The 17627-nt window shown below is 43.6% G+C and overlaps 1 protein-coding gene across 1 annotated transcript in view; it reads left to right on the top strand.

The window, feature by feature from the left end:
- The window catches only part of XKR4 (XK related 4), a gene marked incomplete at its 5' end in the record, with an annotated part of 313003 nt that overhangs the window by 201842 nt on the left and 93534 nt on the right, over window positions 1-17627 (top strand). The window contains one exon of the mRNA XM_024742563.1: window positions 9792-9991. Within this exon, the coding sequence (XP_024598331.1) occupies window positions 9792-9991 (200 nt within the window). The remainder of the gene's footprint in view (window positions 1-9791; window positions 9992-17627) is intronic.

Below are 17627 nucleotides of genomic sequence, written 5' to 3' on the forward strand. Positions count from 1 at the left end.
CTCCTGAGCTGATAGCACAACCTACAAAACTCTGGCCCGAGGAGCCTTTCAGCTCTCTGCTCTTAGAAATTAGGTGCTCAGGGTCAAACCAGCCAGTGTAAGCTTGGAGCAAGCGGACATTTAGTGTTCTCCTCTCAGCATCTGGCTACACGAGACACAGGTGATGCCTCCACGGACAGTGAGGCTGCCGGGCAAAGGGATGGGCATCTGCCACTCGACGAAGCTCTCCTATGCACCAGAATGAGGTAGTTTAGACCCAGTGAGTGAAGACCTACGGTCCTTCTGTTCGCCATCTTTTCACAGCACTATGGTTTTTTTTTATGCGATACGCGGGCCTCTCACTGTTGCGGCCTCTCCCGTTGCGGAGCACAGGCTCCGGACGCGCAGGCTCAGCGGCCATGGCTCACGGGCCCAGCCACTCCGCGGCATGTGGGATCTTCCCGGACCGGGGCACGAACCCGTGTCCCCTGCATCGGCAGGCGGACTCTCAACCACTAGCGCCACCAGGGAAGCCCAGCACTATGTTTTATGTTGTCTAATTCTGCCAAGATTCTGGGGAGACACAACTTGAATCTCTTCTTCCCCTAGAATGGATGAATAAATAAATAGACAATAAAATTCTAATAAGACGACAGTATGAACAGTAATAAAGTGTCTGAAGGAGAATGCAAAATCATTGTGTTTGGGCCTGAACAACTCTGAGAGTCCAGTGGTGCTGGGTGAAATCGATCCCTGTAATGTACATCTGCTCGTGGACCTTTCAGGCAGGACCCCAGCCCACCCTGGGCTATAACGTGGTACCCTGACCTGCCTCTCCTTCTCTCTTCCCTACCAACTTGGCCGCCCAATGGATGTGATGGGTCAGACGCCCCAGGCCTGTGGATTTTTCAGCCAACTTTTAAAAGTATAAACGGCCATAAGTCTGCCCAAGTGAAGGATTAAAAAGCTGCAAGGCAATATCTTGTCTTTTAAATAGAATAAAACATTATACACATGCCCACAACGGAACTTTCCTCATTTGTCATAAAATCAGTCAGTTCCACAGGGCTGAGGATAGAAGTTCTGATTCTGCCACAATCACTATTTCCTGAGTAATAACAACAAATACTCTATTAATCTGTTTTTTTAAACATAGTTAATAATTTCTATTAGTATTCTTTCAATCTTTTGAAGTCTTAAGTTATACCGTGTCAGTATTATGTCAAATAGTAGTCACTGCTATATTAGCTCCAAGCCGCCCTTCTCCATTTTAGCACATTGTTTACTATTAAAATGTTAGTACATTGATTTTACCATGAAATATTAGTATATTGGGACTCTAAGGAAAAAAATAATTGGGGGAGAAATGCTCCTTTTATTTTCTCTGAAGGCTGGGTACCAGTTGCTCTGAGGTGTTCAGAGTGAGTAAAGAATCTTCCTTTCAAGTTCAATAACTTTCTCATCTGTTTTAGCTGCATTTACTAAGTAGCCCCAGAGACCCTGGTCACACTGCCCGTTACAAGGAAACTTATTTGGTGGAGAAAAAAATTCGATTATTTCCTACTCTAGGTTTGAGGAATACATGAGAACTTGTTTATGTAATAAGTATCGTTATGAGAGGTACGCATGAAAATTAAACAAAACAAAAATAACCATATCCCATAGGTAAATTTTATTTTCAGAGAAGACTAAAAATAAAATCAACCAAAGGGCCTTTTTATCAAACACAAGATGCCAACCAAGTATGCTTTCACGTTGTGTAAGCTCGTACTGTATAAGAATGGTCTATACCATGATAGAAGCTCTTAATATCTGAGTACCATTCTCCTCTGAGAACCCAAATTAATTCTAATTACCTGAGCAAGAGAGAGAGAGGTGGAAATACAGCTCACAGGTCAGATACATGTAGAGATAAGCCAAAGCCTCGTTAGTCTAAGAGGCAGTGTTGCTTTGGGGAGAAAAATAAAAGTATCGTGAGTGAGGAAAAGCCGTTGAGGTTCTTGTCCCATTGGAGGATTTCTGGGAGACCCTGAGGATATTCTCCATCTCTCTTTCCTTATCGCAAATATCCATGAAAGGCACGGGAGAGGCGCGACACGCACACGCGCACTGGAGCGCTTAGGGGCTCTGGGTGAGAGGTGATCCCCAGGACGCTGTGAGGGGATGGCTCTGCAGTGCGGGTGACAGCGCACCCCGGTCCCCTCGGGTCAGCGTGGCTCAGACTGACCTCTTAGGGCTGTGACCTCTAACGCTTGGGTCAACCATAAGGTCAAGCAATGCATTCGTTCCCTCCTAACGCACATCTTTTCCCCTTTGGAATGATTGATGGGAAATAGAATCTAATTTTAAGACACCAGTCACTAGGAAATTTTCCCCTGTAGAAATATAGGACAGAATACTGTCATTTTTACTGTTATTGGCATAATGGAGACAACAGAAACTTGATGTTCTGGTGTCAAAACAAGGTTTTGTGGTCATGGCTGTTGTTTAAAATATTCAATACAGAATATTTAAGATGACAAACCGTACAATTTCGTCCCTTGTCAGTGCCTACTGTTGATGAGAGAGAGAGAGAGAGAGAGATGATCGATAGACAGACATATGTGTGTGTATTATGATATATATATATATAGTGAATGTATATACATATATAATAGTTACAGCTTTGCTTGTAGCCAGGCCACAGAAGAAAATACCAGTTGCTGGGATCAGTGTTTATTTATGTTGTTTCTTTAAAGCTCTTCTGCTCAGATTTTATTCTGCAGTTTTCAGATAGTAAAAATAACATCTGTTAACAGCTAACCTGTTTAATGTGCTATAAGAGAAAGAAAATGCAATATTAGAATATATACGCATAACATCCTCATAGCTGTTAATGATCTCTGATTCAGCTATATCAGTAGTTAACATTTGATCAAATATTATTTAAGGACTGAGGTATTCCTTGTAAATATGGACTATCTGAAACTTGTTATATACATCTCACTTCCCCACAAGTAATGTAAAGATTATCTCAATCACATTAAATTGTAGATTAAATACGTACTAGATATATAATTCTTGACATGCTGAATGTTTGGAATTTTCCTCCCAAGCTTATCACTTTTGCCGTACTATGTTTAGGTCTGAAGTTGGTAATGTGAGGGGCTGTGAATTTAGTCCAGGTTGCTCTTTGCACCTGGAAAATATTGATGAAAAGGAGCTGAGAATTTAAATGCAATTTACATCTTCAGAAAATCAATGGACTAGATTTTGTGTAGGTATGCGGAGGGCATGGGTTACGTGTGGGTGTCTTTGTGTGAGGCACGGTAGGGAGTTACGTAGATGTGTTTGTGTGTCTACATCTTCAGTAATGCTGAGGAAATTACAAAATTAAGATACTCTTAGGAATGAGATCATGTTGATAAGGCGGGTGCAGAATTCCTGGTGTCATTCTGTGATGTAAGGAAAGCCCTATCTTCCATTAGCAGGCTCCACAGGACGATAAATTAGAATGACCCTATCAGGAAATGAGTTAGTCATACAGTAAAGATGGCAAACATCTTCTGAACGTGTTCACCTCAGAGGAGGAGTTGGACACACCGACATTTCAGAGTGGGGTTTACTGGGAACATCTCCTGTTAGCAGGAATGAGAGCTGTGTGTTTAAGCCACTACCCTCTTGTACTTACTGCATACTTCCTCCTTGATGACGAAGACTTGAAACTTTTTCCCTTCTTAAATGAAGGCAATTCATTGGTAATTATGCTAAAATTTTAACCATAAAGATGGCTTTTTCTAAATCCTCCCTATATGAATGTCTTTTCATTGACATCAACTTCCTTGGTCACCTATGCCTGTTGGGTGTCATTTGTCTTTTTATTAATACAGCAAAGCAGAGTCCTAAGAAAAAGAACCTTAGTGACGTCTCCAAGCCCCACCTGGACGCCATGCTGGATCCCTTTGACACTCAGGAGGTGTAGAAACTACCTTATTTCCCAGCAGAGTGGTGACCTTCTGCATATGCCCTCGGGGAGAACTGGCAAAGGCCAAATCCAGCGTGATGGAAACACTCCCCAGAATAAAATGCCTAAAGGAAACAAGAAGAACCGAAGACATAAAACCGCCTGAATTTTTAGGGTCAAAGAGGTGGCCTTATAGATGAGCCCAGAACACCGATAACCTTGGTGTGCAGCGACATCCCTGCACATCGTGAACACAGCACGTGCATGAGACACTCTTCTTGTTTAGCGCTCACACAGCCGTGAAGGAGGTACGGTTCTCTCCACCTTCAGATAAAGAAACTTGGATCAGAAGCTAAGTGGCCATAAGAATCAGAGGGGAGAATATACTTCCCAGTTAAATCATAATAAATAACACAGGTGCCAAGGAGACGAGACTGCTTGGCATTTGTCTTCAAGTATGCAAAGGGTCGTTTTCCAGGGACAGGCCGTCAGCCATCCTCCCCTCCCCCAGAGTAGACATGTGTTATAATGCAATGTGAAAGATCTGGATTAGACTAGGAGGGCAGCTCACAGCCATGAACTTCTCGACTCTGTCTACCCAGTAGATGGCTGCCAAGAACCATTCAAAAGCTAACTTGTGGGCTTCCCTGGTGGTGCAGTGGTTAAGAATCCGCCTGCCAATGCAAGGGACACGGGTTCGAGCCCTGGTCCGGGAAGATCCCACATGCCGCAGAGCAACTAAGCCCGTGTGCCACAACTACTGAGCCCGTGTGCCACAACAACTGAAGCCCGCGCGCCTAGAGCCCGTGCTCCACAACAAGAGAAGCCACCGCAGTGAGAAGCCCGCGCACCGCAATGAAGAGTAGACCCCGCTCACCGCAACTAGAGAAAGCCCGCGCGCAGCAACGAAGACCCAACGCAGCCAAAAATAAATAAATAAATTTATTTTAAAAAAAAGCTAACTTGTGGAGTCACATATCAAGGCATCCCCTCGGCATCTCTGACCGGCCTCGTAAGTTCCCAGGCTCCACTGGTGGGTTGGATAGAGCACAGTGGAAGCATCTTGTCAGATCCACTGAGTGAAGGTGCAGAGGCAGCCATGATGAGGGCCCTTCATGGAAGGCAGACAGCACAGGCTCACGTTGCCATCATAGCTGTCTACGACCAAGGGTGCAATCCAGCGCCTCCCAAGTTCCTTTGGTCCTGATTTTGATTCAGGGACATCTTACACAGCTGTCCCTCGTTGGGGGCCTCTTTGTCTCCTGGGGTTCAGTTTCAGACCTGAGGCCTCACGTCTACCGCATCATTAGTTCTTACCAAAGGGATTATAACTTCTTACAGAATATTTCCGTTTTAAAACCTCTTCCCTTTTTGAAACTCACCTACGGGTGCTTAACACAAGAAGTAACTCCGAGGCTCTTGTCCTGGTAGCTATTAAAAACACAAACAAACCAAGACATCTGCACAGAAGAGCTAACTTGACAGTTCTGCCCCTGTTTCTGGAACACAATGACTTTTCACTGGAACACAAGTCCGTCTTCACGTCATTCTAAATTTCTGTGGGAAAGAACTCATGAGCTTATTCTTTTATATTTATTTCTCAATTCCCTGTGCAGTTTGCTAGATTAAAAGACACAATAGTCTAGCTTCTTTGAATAATCCCTCATCTGTCCCCATTTGTTAGAACTGAATGACAAATATGACCAGTCTTCCTTTGCTCTCTGCATTGATGTTCTGTCTCTAGGAAAGCTGGTATTACCAGTTAGGTGAGAGGTGTTTGGGGCTGTTTGTCAACGTGGACAAAATTCCCTGCCCTGAGAAGTAAATTATTATGAAACCAGATCTCCCTAGAGTCAAACCTCTGGCTGTACGCTCTGGGGAAGCAGACGTGGAACTGCATGATACAGGTCAAATGTAGAACAAGAGCTGAAGCCCTGAAGACCTCTCTCAGGGACTCGCTCTACAACTGGAGGGCTGGTGTCTGCACAGCCCACACAGGAGATAGCCGTGGCAGAGGGGAAAGAACCTGACATTGAAGTACAGATTTGTGTTTTCATCCCCCATTCACGTGGGGCAACATTTTCGTACCATGTGATGTGAGGAACTGGTGGGAACAGTTGTGTCTCACGGTCCACATTTCTACTCACACTCATTGGGCCTCTTCTCTTCCAACCTTCCCTTCGGGCAGCTGATAAAGAAGGTGGTGAGAAAAAATAATAACGTGACAGAATGTGGTAAACCATTTACATGTTGACAAGATGGAAGAGAACCAATTGTGATCGCAAAGCCTCTTTATTGTCATCGTTTTTCAGAGCACCAACTTGAGAAAAGCCCAAGCTGACTGAGCTGTGGGCATAAGACCCCTGATGTCCATCACTGCTGATTTAGAGAAAGTAGAAAACTCTCCTGATACTGTGTAATACCCTAAATAGCGCTAACGTCCGCTTAATCACATAAACCATTGTGTGCGTCCAGCTGGAAGCAAAAACTGATATGATGTAGGCTCTTGGTCCATCTCATGAAAATAACTAATTATAAAGAAATAGAATTTGAGACTCTCCCCCCAATTCAACTTAACACACTCTGGTGAATCCCAGCATGAACAGAAAATAGTGCTCAATGGTGAGCTTCAGTGATGAGTGAGCACCCTCCAGCCTTGGAGGTCTGGAACAGAAGCCAGCACAGAAGCAGATAAACCCACCCAGTGAGGTAGCTCCCGTGTTAGTGACATGCACAAGTCGGGTGCAGGCAAGGATTCTCGGTTGGGGTCATCAAGGAAGGTCTTCTGAGGTGAGATACATTAGCAGAGTTTTAAACCACAACTGTAAGTTTCTGTAGTGGAGAAAAGAGACAAGGTCGTTCTAAGAAAAGGTAACGTGAATGTGCAAAATGCATTTCAGGCCAAGAGTGCTACATATTAAAATACACTTCTTATCAGAATGCAGGGCATTTTCCTCATCTTTGTGTCTTTACATATGTAGCTTCCTTGGGCTTTTTTGGAAATTTTTGCATGTTCTGAATTTTTTAAATTCTGAAATCTTTTGCACATTCATATTACCCATATATATAATGCTTGTATAAATATATATTATATATATAACACGTGTGTTTGGGGGCAACCTTGGAATTTTTAAGTAGTCAGATAAAATTATTATAAGGACTTCGACTTTCTGGTCAACTTTCTTCAAGCAAGAAGGCAACCTTTGTATTCAGTGATGTATAGGTGTTAAATGAGTCCCTGCGGCTCTGGTAACCCCTACCTTCCCCCCTGCCACTGTCCTGTACCATAATACTGTGATGGGAAGACAAAATCACCTTTTATTTCTGTTCCAGAATCAAATTTTCAAATGTGATTCATGGAAGGAATGAATGAAATGGAACACAAAGGAAAATATACAAACCAATTTGACATAAATCAGTAAAAACTGTGGCAAAGCAGCTTAGGAATGTTGACCTAGAGTCCACTTGATCAAGACACTTATAGCAGAGGAAAGCTTTGGATTCACAGGGAGGGAAAATATAACATAAATCCATATTATTTTTAAAATTTTTATTTTATATTGGAGTATAGTTGATTAACAATGTTTTGTTAGTTTCAGGTGTACAGCAAAGTGATTCAGTTATATGTACACATGTATCTATTCTTTTTCAAATTCTCTTCCCATTTAGGTTATTACAGAGTATTGAGCGGAGTCCCCTGTGCTGTACAGCAAGTCCTTTTTGGTTATCTATTTTAAATATAGCCATGTGTACATGTCAATCCCAAATTCCCAATCTATCCCCCCCCATTACCCCAGTAACATAAGTTCCCCCTCTAAGTCTGTGAGTCTGTTTCTGTTTTGTAAATAAGTTCATTTGTGTCACTTTTTAAAGATTCTGCACAGAAGTGATATTGTTACACCACTCAAAAGTCAATTCTCGAGAGACAAGTGTTGGTAGGAAAGGAAAGGTTGCTTTATTTTGGAGGCCAGCAACCAGGGGGAAGGGCGGACTCCTGTCCAAAAGCCAACTCCCCCCTGATACTCAAGGAGCAAGAGCTTTTATAGGCAGAGGGAGGGGGCTACACGCAGAAACATGCACAGGCAGCTCTGACAGGCATCTTGAAATTGGTCATCGGTGGTCTGACCAGCGTCATCTCGATTGTTTTAGGTACAGGTGATCTTCAGTTCCAGGGTTGCTTTGTTTCCATTTCTCTGAGACCAATTCTTGGAATTGTGGCAGCTTCTGTCACGGCTGCTACAGCCTGGTCATCATGTAGTTACCTTCTTCCACCTGGTGAGGGTTTCAGTATCTGTAAGACAGCTCCCAGGATACGGCTCAGAATATTATCCATAGCCCTTAGGGAGGAACTACAGGTCCTTGACTATGCTTAAGGACTAAACTATTATTATTTGGTCTCCTAGGACTGTTTTCCTGTTTCTGCATTTTCTCACTTCTCTGATTAAACTTATTCTTTGGCTAATTTTCTTCCACAGACAAAAGGCAGGCAGAGGACATGGTGGGGGCGGGGGCGGGGGGGAAGAACAATAGGATCCTGCTCCGTTTCAGTATCATACGATATTTGTCTTTCTCTGTCTGAGTTACTTTGCTTAGTATGATAATCTCCAGGTCCATCCACGTTGCTGCAAGTGGCATTATTTCGTTCTTTTTAATAACTGAGTAATATTCCATTGTATATATACATATTACATTTAGAAGTAATTAAAGTTCCAAGTGCTGTGAAGGAGAAATGGAAGCATGTTCAGAGAGTGACCAGGGTGTCAGGGGACTTGGGGGGTCATGGGACATGTGGCTGGGGACACTAGGACTTTTGGAAGGGAGGGGAGGAAAGTGGAAATTTCCGGGGACTCTGAGGTGTCTTCCAGTATTAGAAAGGTTGTGTAGAAAAGATGAATTGGATTTGTTCAATGTGACCCTCAGGGGATGGATCAGAAGCAAAGGTGATGCAGGAGGACCAGTTTCAGAAACTCTCTCCCTAACGGCGCCGGCCTGTTACTCAAGGACCCGATTTTGAGAACGTCATCACTTTTCATAAGGAATGAGCACACCATGACCCAAAGAACAAGAAAGCCAGAGCAGTCATTAGATCAAAGACTATGTCACTTTACTTTCTTTGTAGTATCTATACCCTCTTGTCTTTTCTCCCCATAGGATAATTTGACTTCTTTTTCATGGTATTAAAGAACAAATACAAGTTTGTCAGAATAAAATGTGATGACCATTCAGAGACAGCGTCTTTCACACCCAGCGGGAAATGGCACTGGCTTTCAGCCTGCTTTCATTCTCATACTTTTCCAAATACTTTTGGAAAATTAATATGCGATACTTAAGATTACCACATTGGTGATTATTATCAGGAAATTTTCTTCAAGCAGTGGGGTAATTTTATTATGGATTCAATACACTGTTTTTTTCTTCTTTTGTATAGCTTTGAAATTTTCAATAGTAAAAGTTTTTGAAAAAGGCATCAGGAGTGTTTACAAACACATACGTCCTAGAACTTGACTTGCATCATGCCCTTGGAGACATCCATCTGCTGAGGACCATTGAGCACATGGTGGAACTGACCAGGAAGGGTGTCTGTAGATTATCAAGGTGGAAAACCCCTTCTACACCTGTGTCTCACCTCCCTCTTCCTATTACAATGCAGTGGAATGCTTTAACGAAGACAAAAATTGCAGTGACTCCTCAAAGTGAACCTTTAAGAATAAGGGCCAACTTGGGACCTTAAGTGATAAGTCACTAAGGTAGTTGTTTCATGGACGTGCTTGCACATATATGGCAGTTTGCAGAAGAGAAAAAACAGCCCTGGTGTTTGAAGGATTAGTTATCACTCCGGTCTTTCTTTTTCTCTGTGTTTCCTTTCTAGGTATTTCCACACGATATACTTAGGTATTCGAAGTCGACAGGGCGGAGAGAATGGCCGGTGGAGGTTTTACTGGAAGATGGTCTACGAGTACGCAGACGTAAGCATGCTGCACCTGCTCGCCACCTTCCTGGAGAGCGCTCCCCAGCTGGTGCTGCAGCTCTGCATTATCGTACAGACTCACAGCCTGCAGGCCCTCCAAGGTAAGGGCTTGCAGCTCACTTTCTGCATTTGGGGAAAGGTGGTCGGCTCCTTTTCTCACAACCCGAGGACCGTTCCGTTACCCTTTGACGCAGGTCACGGTGCTCTGGGTTCTTGTCGGCCGCTTGACACCTGTATCTGTGAATGAGGCCTATTTTCTTCTTCACCATCACTTATCATGGGTAATTTACACAAAGACTCTTTTGCCCTCAAGCTGCCCTCCGAGTAGGAAAAAAAATCCTTATGATTTTACACTTGCTCAATATGAGAACAGAATCCACTGAAGCTTTCTGGCTTGTACGATAACTTCCAAAAATTTGAAAAAGACCTATAGCCCTCTCTAATGTTGTATGTATATTAACTATTACACATATTATATACATTTATGTATAAATTTAAATATATAATACATATTTGAATATTAGGGTAATCGCCACCATTTCTTTTTGATATTAGGACACAAAAGGCGAGAGATTAAAGGAAACGATAAAGATTACCTTAATATTTTTACAAAGAAGGTCATATGGGAAAATGTTGTCAGCATTTAATAATGTATTGTTTATGTAGTACTAAGTTTTATAAAATGAATATTACAGTCAGATTCATATTTTGGGGTTTTGCCGTCCTGTTTGATCATCTCATCAGTAAGACGGTTCCGTTGATAACAGACCCGCCCCGACGTTTCCTTAGGGCCTGCTGCTGAAATCTTTTCTAGAAGCAAATTAGACAGACCAGTGGGTACACAGGTGACTACATGGCTGGGGGAGGATGGATAGGTAACATTTTCTGCATAGTTTCCTGGTAATTTGTCAATCCTGTAACGAAATAGATGTTGTTAAACAGGTAACGTTCTGTAATGTGCTCGTTTTGTTTCAGTCTCAGCAGAGCCTTGCTGTGACTCGCTGTATGTACTGGGCCATCCTCTCATCTGATCTGGTTGGTCTGGGGAATCTCTACAAGGTCCTTATAACTTTTTATAGCAAGGAGCACATAAGCCTGGGCTGGATACTTTACTAATTGGAGAAAAGGGGAGGCATAGTACAGGAAAAGAGAGATGGAGTGTTTGCTGGTAGCCAGGGGCCCACTGATTTATGAATTCCTGGCCCAACCCTGGTTCCACACGAGAATAGCTTCAGTCCAAGAAGTTTGAGAAGGGAGTCAAAGAGGTCCATGGGGTGGGAGCCTCCCATGCTAGTAAGCAAAATGGAAGAAAGAGAAAAAGGGTGTTAGCACAGAAGCAGAGGAGAAAAGCCTGGGGGAGGCGAGCTTTATCCACCTCCCCCATGTGAATTATCCGTGGACGAGCCTCTTTAGACAAGAGACACCACACGCTGCAGAGGGAGGCTCCGGCTTTGCTTATCTCACTTCCTCGCTGTGAGACCTGGTACAAGTCACTTAACCTCTCTGGGTCCCGGTTTCTCAAACCAAACTAGATGATCTCCAAACTCCTTGACAGTGCTATTCCACCACTGCATCCGTGAATGCTCAGTAAACTTACGGGGTCAGGCGTACGCATCAGGAGGTGGTCTGTACGTGAGGATACAAATTCAAAGTCAACATCAAACTGAATCTCTGTCAAGTTCTCCTCACCAGAAGACCTTGGCACCCCCTTGGTATAGTTACACACCTGAGAACTCTCTGGAAGAGAAAACCCCAGGCACAAGTGAGGAGTATGGCAAGCCACCTTCCTGGGTGGCCCGAGATTCCTGACGGTCTCTGCTAGTTTCCTGAAAGATCTGTAACATCAAAGAGAAGTTTTTATCCTAAAGATGATGGAGATGGAGAAGGAAAGGAGAGGGAGGGTGTGAGAAAATGAGATCACCTTTTCCGTTTGAGAGCTTTATGTAAAGTTTTATAGAAAAAAAAAAAACATAGAGAAAAGACAATTCTTTGTCTTTATCAGATTATTCATTCTAAACATAAGAATCAAAATATGTGTTTTTTGGAGTTGTGGCTCTTCCCGGATGCCTGGTGTCCCCAGCTTAGCGGCTAAGCTCACTGTTGCATCAGGTTTGCTACAGACTTTGGGAGCGGGACCTCGTCCTTGGCCAAGGCGAGCCTTGCTGTCAAAATCAGAGAGCCATGGGGAAAATATGTCCTGTGTCACTCCCAAGGTGGTCAAAAGACAGTTGGATGCAAAGATCTCTAGGATTAACGCAAGTCACTGAGCACAAGATGAGGAATAAGGGCCACTGAGCTGATCTTACGGTTGCCACTGTTTAAGCAGGGAGATGGGCAGAAAGTTGTGTTAAAAGACCGAAGAGAGGAGCTACCTGACAGCAAACAACCACCACAAAACCTCCAGCAAACGAAGACCAGCTCAGGCAATGCCATCTCAATCCTCTTGCATTTTGAGAAGAAACTTATCTGCAGAGAGAGCTTCTAAATTCAACCCTCCGCTGACAGATGACCCCCCTTACAAATGAACCAGCTTACAAATTAAACTGATGTGAATTATAAGAACTGAGCCTTTCCTCTCTAGGAAAAGAAAAATGAATGCGATAGAACCGAGTCTGACGTGTATTTTCACATATCTTTATGGTAAAAGATTTATATGTAAAAGCACAACTTTCTGTAATGCATGCACATAATCAATGGCATGAAAGCTGTGAGGTATCTGCAAATAGCTCTGAATTTAAATCTTCAAAATATTTTTATTTAGCAGGTAAGAGTGGTCTTAAGTCTGCAAGTTATTTCCATAAATGACTATGTCTAAAATTATTATTTGTAGGACAGAAAGAAAAATGCTTTTTTAATCCAATTTCAACCATCTACTTTTCTCCGATGGACACTCTTTTAAAACCAATTAAAAAATCAAACAAGAAGAAGTACAACATTTAACACTGATGCTGAAAAGCTGTGTTCCCCTTGTGGAAGTTGGTGTAGCCCTAAAACCCTGTCGGCTGTGAAAACCCTTTCTCAGGGCTCCTTACTTATTGAATAATTAAGTCAGAGAGGTCTCGCTGTACTGGAGGCCAACAGGCTCAGCGGAGAGCTAAGTAAAGCATAATTGTTTCTCGGTTTGTCCTGTCCCAGGAAGGAGAATTCAGCTCCTGTTCTGAGACCAGGAATCAGGGTCGAGCAGAAACTTAAACATGAATATCCAGTTCCTTCCACTCCACACTGCCATCTTTGACAGAATTGCTGCTCTCCATTGAATCTGGCATTTCCCTGGGAACATCTGTCTCTGGAGGGCAAGAAATACTCAGGGAGTCTCAACTGTACCCGCACAAGTAAGACAGCACATGGAACATGAGACAGTACAGCGGCCTGTGCTCAGAGCTTCCAGTTTACACGGCGCTATGTTTCCAGTCCAATCCCATATCCCTACCTGGAGAGAGCGAGCGAGACAGCAAGGCAGGCAGGAAGGACAGAAGGAGGGGCAGAGAGATGTAGAAGGACTGTGTGTGGTATGCAGAGATGGGCCAAGCGCTCTTGTTGGTCTCTGGGCAGAGGATGCAGCCCTCTGTGTTGGAGATGTAAGATGCGGCCCAAGGCCTGTCAGTCCTATTTTCAAGCAACATCTCAAACCCATCCAGGACATTCGATTCTATCTCTTACAGATGGTGCAAGCAAAGGTAGAAGGTTAACTACCTTCTACAGACCAAAGTTACCCCTCCTTATAAAAGGGCTGGCTGGGCTGGAGGGTCTCTGAAGTCACTTCTAGCTTCGTGACGCTCTGAGCACTCGGCTTTGGTTGTGTAGACCAGCTGGCGGAGAGGGTACTGATTCGTGCAGGTACAGGTGTCCACAGGCCCTGCCTAGCCGGCAGCGTTGCTCAGAGCCGCGCCATGGGGTGGAAGCCCGTGGGGGTGGAAGCTCCTCGGAGCGGCCCGGGATGCCGTGCGGGGTCACCGCGCACACACCGTGAAAGCGTCTCAGCCAGAACGTGTGCACCACGGCCCAGGCTGCATCCAGCACCGTCACCTGGCTCTGACGGCCAGGTGTGCACGCCCGCGCTGCAGAGCCTTCGTGTAGGAACAGCGCTTCCTGGAAGGAACCATCTAAAACAGAACAAATCGGGCTCTCACCAGATGCAAGTGGGTGCCTACCTAGCAGCACAATTGTTTCCACTTTTTCCAGATGGCTTTAGTTCTTCATTTCCAATTTCCACCTTTACTCGCCATTGTTGGAAAATCTCTTTTACACTCCCTGTGTGTTTAAGCTGTGATGCACAGAGTGAGTTAGGAACAATTGCTTTCCCACAGGCCGTGTGCCCAGGAAAGCTTTGCTGAGCAGGAAAAGACACCTACACCTACCTCGATTCCGATTTCTTCGTATCCAAAACCCCCATGGTTGCCTGTTTTGCCTACAGTTGATCCTGAATACTTCACGAACGGAAGAAAGCAAAGGGGGCTGGAAGAAGTTTCTAATTATTCTTTTCCTGTCTTGCATCCCACGAGACTACAGGGAAGTCAAAAGTTAAGGGGCTCTCCTTAAACAAACACGATCCCCAGCCAATCACGGTAGGAGACACCTTGAGTGTGACAACTGCCTCCTTTGTCACATCCTGATGAGGACTTTTAAGACCTAAACCACTGGATTTCCAGTTGCTCCATTTTATGGTAAAGCAGGTGGAGCCATGCCCGGCTACCTTCCCGAGGCTGAGGTTAGAGAAGGAACCCATCAACCCCCAGACCCAAGTCCTCCGTGCCGAGTTCCTGTCTCTGCACCCGGCTCCACCCGTGGATTTCTGCAGGGGAGGGAAAATGCCGGGGAGAGAGTCAGCCTGTGAGTGGGACTGTGTCCCGTCCCTTTTGATCTGTTTTTCTGTCGCTATTTTCGTTAAGTTCGTTAACCCATTCATCGAATGTCTATTGTGTGCATGATGGTGTGTGAAGGGCTGTAAAATCTGTCCTAAACAAATTCACTTTTTATGAAAAGTTTGTAATGTGACATTATAAAGAACGTGACAAAACACATTTAGAAAGGCCTAACTCATCTGGGTGTATTTCAGAAGAGCTGTTCCGTCTTCTAGATGGGATGAGAGAAAACGAGAGCAGGTCTAGGTCCCCGTCCCACACAGAGGGACCACACAGCCCCTGCTTGAGCCCGTTCTTCACTAGAGGGCAGTTCACGCTGCATCACAGACACTACGTGGAAGGCACATAGGGCCTTAGACCATGGAGACTGTGTCATATTAAATATATCCAAGCAGCCGAGTTTGGCAACTGCTACATCTCTCTGAAACGTCTGACCACAGATGTCGAGTGGTCACTCAGCACTGTCAAGCATCCGACATTGTTCCTCCATGAAATTCACTCTCCTGCTACAAAACTCACTGTTTCCTTCCTTCTTCTGTGTCCTCACACTTCCATCTGCCTCCGTCACTTCAAACCACTGCTTTCGCTTCCTATGTCAGTGAGAAAACAGAAGCAGTGCAATAAGAACGGCTTTATTTTCCCACCGCTAACCCCACCTCCTTCTGCACCCATCACCTGGCTTCCCTGTTTACTATGGGTAAGCTGTGCCTGCTCTCATCTCTTGATCCCTCTTCTTCTGTGCTGGATCCCGTGCCCTCTCACCTACATAAGCAGCCTGTCCATGAAATTACCCTCTCTCTCTCCTGCATTATCGGTTTCTCCTTTCTACTGGATCATTGCCGTCGCACATAAACAAGCACACCGTGATAACTCTAATCTTTATTTTTTTAAAAATTGTCCCATATCACCTACTACCATATTACCACAATTAATTATATTTTAGTGCATATCGAGTTCTTTCATGTTTCGTATATATTACATTAAAAGAGAATTGAAATATGGGTACTATTTTGTAACCTCCTCTTTTTTGGCACTACATCATGAGTATATGTCCATGACGATGTATGTAATTCTATCTACATCATTTCTAACTACTGCGTGATTTACTAGCACATGGATTATCTTTTTCTTTTCCACTAATTCCCTGTTTTTGAAACCATGAGTGATCGGCTGTAGTCACCTTAATCAACAATCCTATGATAATCCTATTACAAACACATTAAGAAAATCTTTACAGCCTTAGTTAAATACCTAAAGTGAAATGGGTGGATTTGAGGACAAGCTTGCGGGCTTGAAGGCTTTTGGTACTTAATGTCAAACTGGCAATTTTAAAGTACGTTTCTTGAGAGTTCTGCAATGTCTCAACTTTCTGATCCAAATGCACAGGAAGTCAGTGAGGGCAATAAATGTGACAAGGACTGGCAATGGGACAAATCTTTTGAGATTTGGGAAAGAGCTCTTCATGGTGCCCATTGGAATAGGAAGGGCTTAATTCCAAGACGTGTCCTAGTTTCTTCCCTTGTTACTTCATTGTGCCCACCATATAAACTTTAGTAAATCTGTTCAATTAAGCAGCAGCTCATTATTGATGAAACAAAATTTTAAGAACAACTTCATCAAAGACTTTTAATTTGAACCAAAATCGTTAGGAAAGTAGACATAGGTTCCTCAAAACACATAACAAAAATCTGACCCAAGAAAACTTTTAAATAGCTAAACCACACAAAAATTATAAAACAGCAGCCTTTATACTGGACAGTTGTGATTTCTTTTGGCTTTATGGATATGTTAAACGTATTCAATAGTAGTTAGTGTGAAGGCCCACTGGGTATTAAAAAAATACAGCACGTCCTCCCTCCCTCCCAGGTGCTGACAAATTCCGTAGAGGCTGATGCGGGTGATGATGTCACAGCAAAGGCTTGCACGCATTACTTCCCGGCTGCATGGACCCTCTGCTCTGGGCCCATTATAAGCAGTTGGTGGGTATTTGTTGAATAAAAGGAAGAATGAATGTCTGCTGGGTGACAAAGCCCTAGGCTAGGTGTACTTGATACAAAACCAAGTGGCATAGCCCCTGCTCTCAAAGAATTCAACCTAAGGGAAAAGAAAGACCAAAAAATTGTTATTATTCAATGTGCTCTATACTGTTGGTGGCCATGTTAAGGCCCTTTGGTGACATAAAATGATCTCTTATAGAAAATGATACAGATCACAATAGCCAAAACATGGAAGCAGCCTAAATGTCCATCAACAGATGAGTGGATAAAGAAGATGTAGTACATGTATATACAATGGAATACTACTCAGCCATAAAAAAAGAATGAAATAATGCCATTTGCAGCAACATGGACGCAACTAGAGATTACCATACTAAGTGAAGTAAGTCAGAAAGAGAAAGACAAATAACCGTATGCTATCACTTATATGTGGAATCTAAAATATGGCACAAAAGAACCTATCTACAAAACAGAAACAGACTCATAGACATAGAGAACAGACTTGGCTTGCCAAGGGGGAGTGGGGAGGAAGAAGGTTGGCCTGTGAGTTTGGGGTTGGTAGATGCAAAGGATTACATTTAGAATGGATAAACACCAAGGTCTTACTGTAGAGCACAGGGAACGATATCCAATCTCCTGTGATAAACCATAATGGAAAAGAATATTTAAAAAGAATGTATGTATGTGTGTAACTGAGTCACTTTGCTGTACAGCAGAGATTGTTGCAACATTGTAAATCAACTATACTTCAGTAAAAAGAAAAAAGAAAGAAAGAAAATGATACACAGAAAGTAGAAATGCGGTGCCGTCTGACGTCAGGGAATATCGGAAGAATCAGGGAAGTTTTCATGAAAAGAGCAGCCTTTGAGCTGGGTCAC

The sequence above is a fragment of the Neophocaena asiaeorientalis genome, unplaced genomic scaffold, assembly GCF_003031525.2.
Source record: "Neophocaena asiaeorientalis asiaeorientalis breed wild unplaced genomic scaffold, Neophocaena_asiaeorientalis_V1.1 scaffold226, whole genome shotgun sequence".
NCBI lineage: Eukaryota > Metazoa > Chordata > Mammalia > Artiodactyla > Phocoenidae > Neophocaena > Neophocaena asiaeorientalis.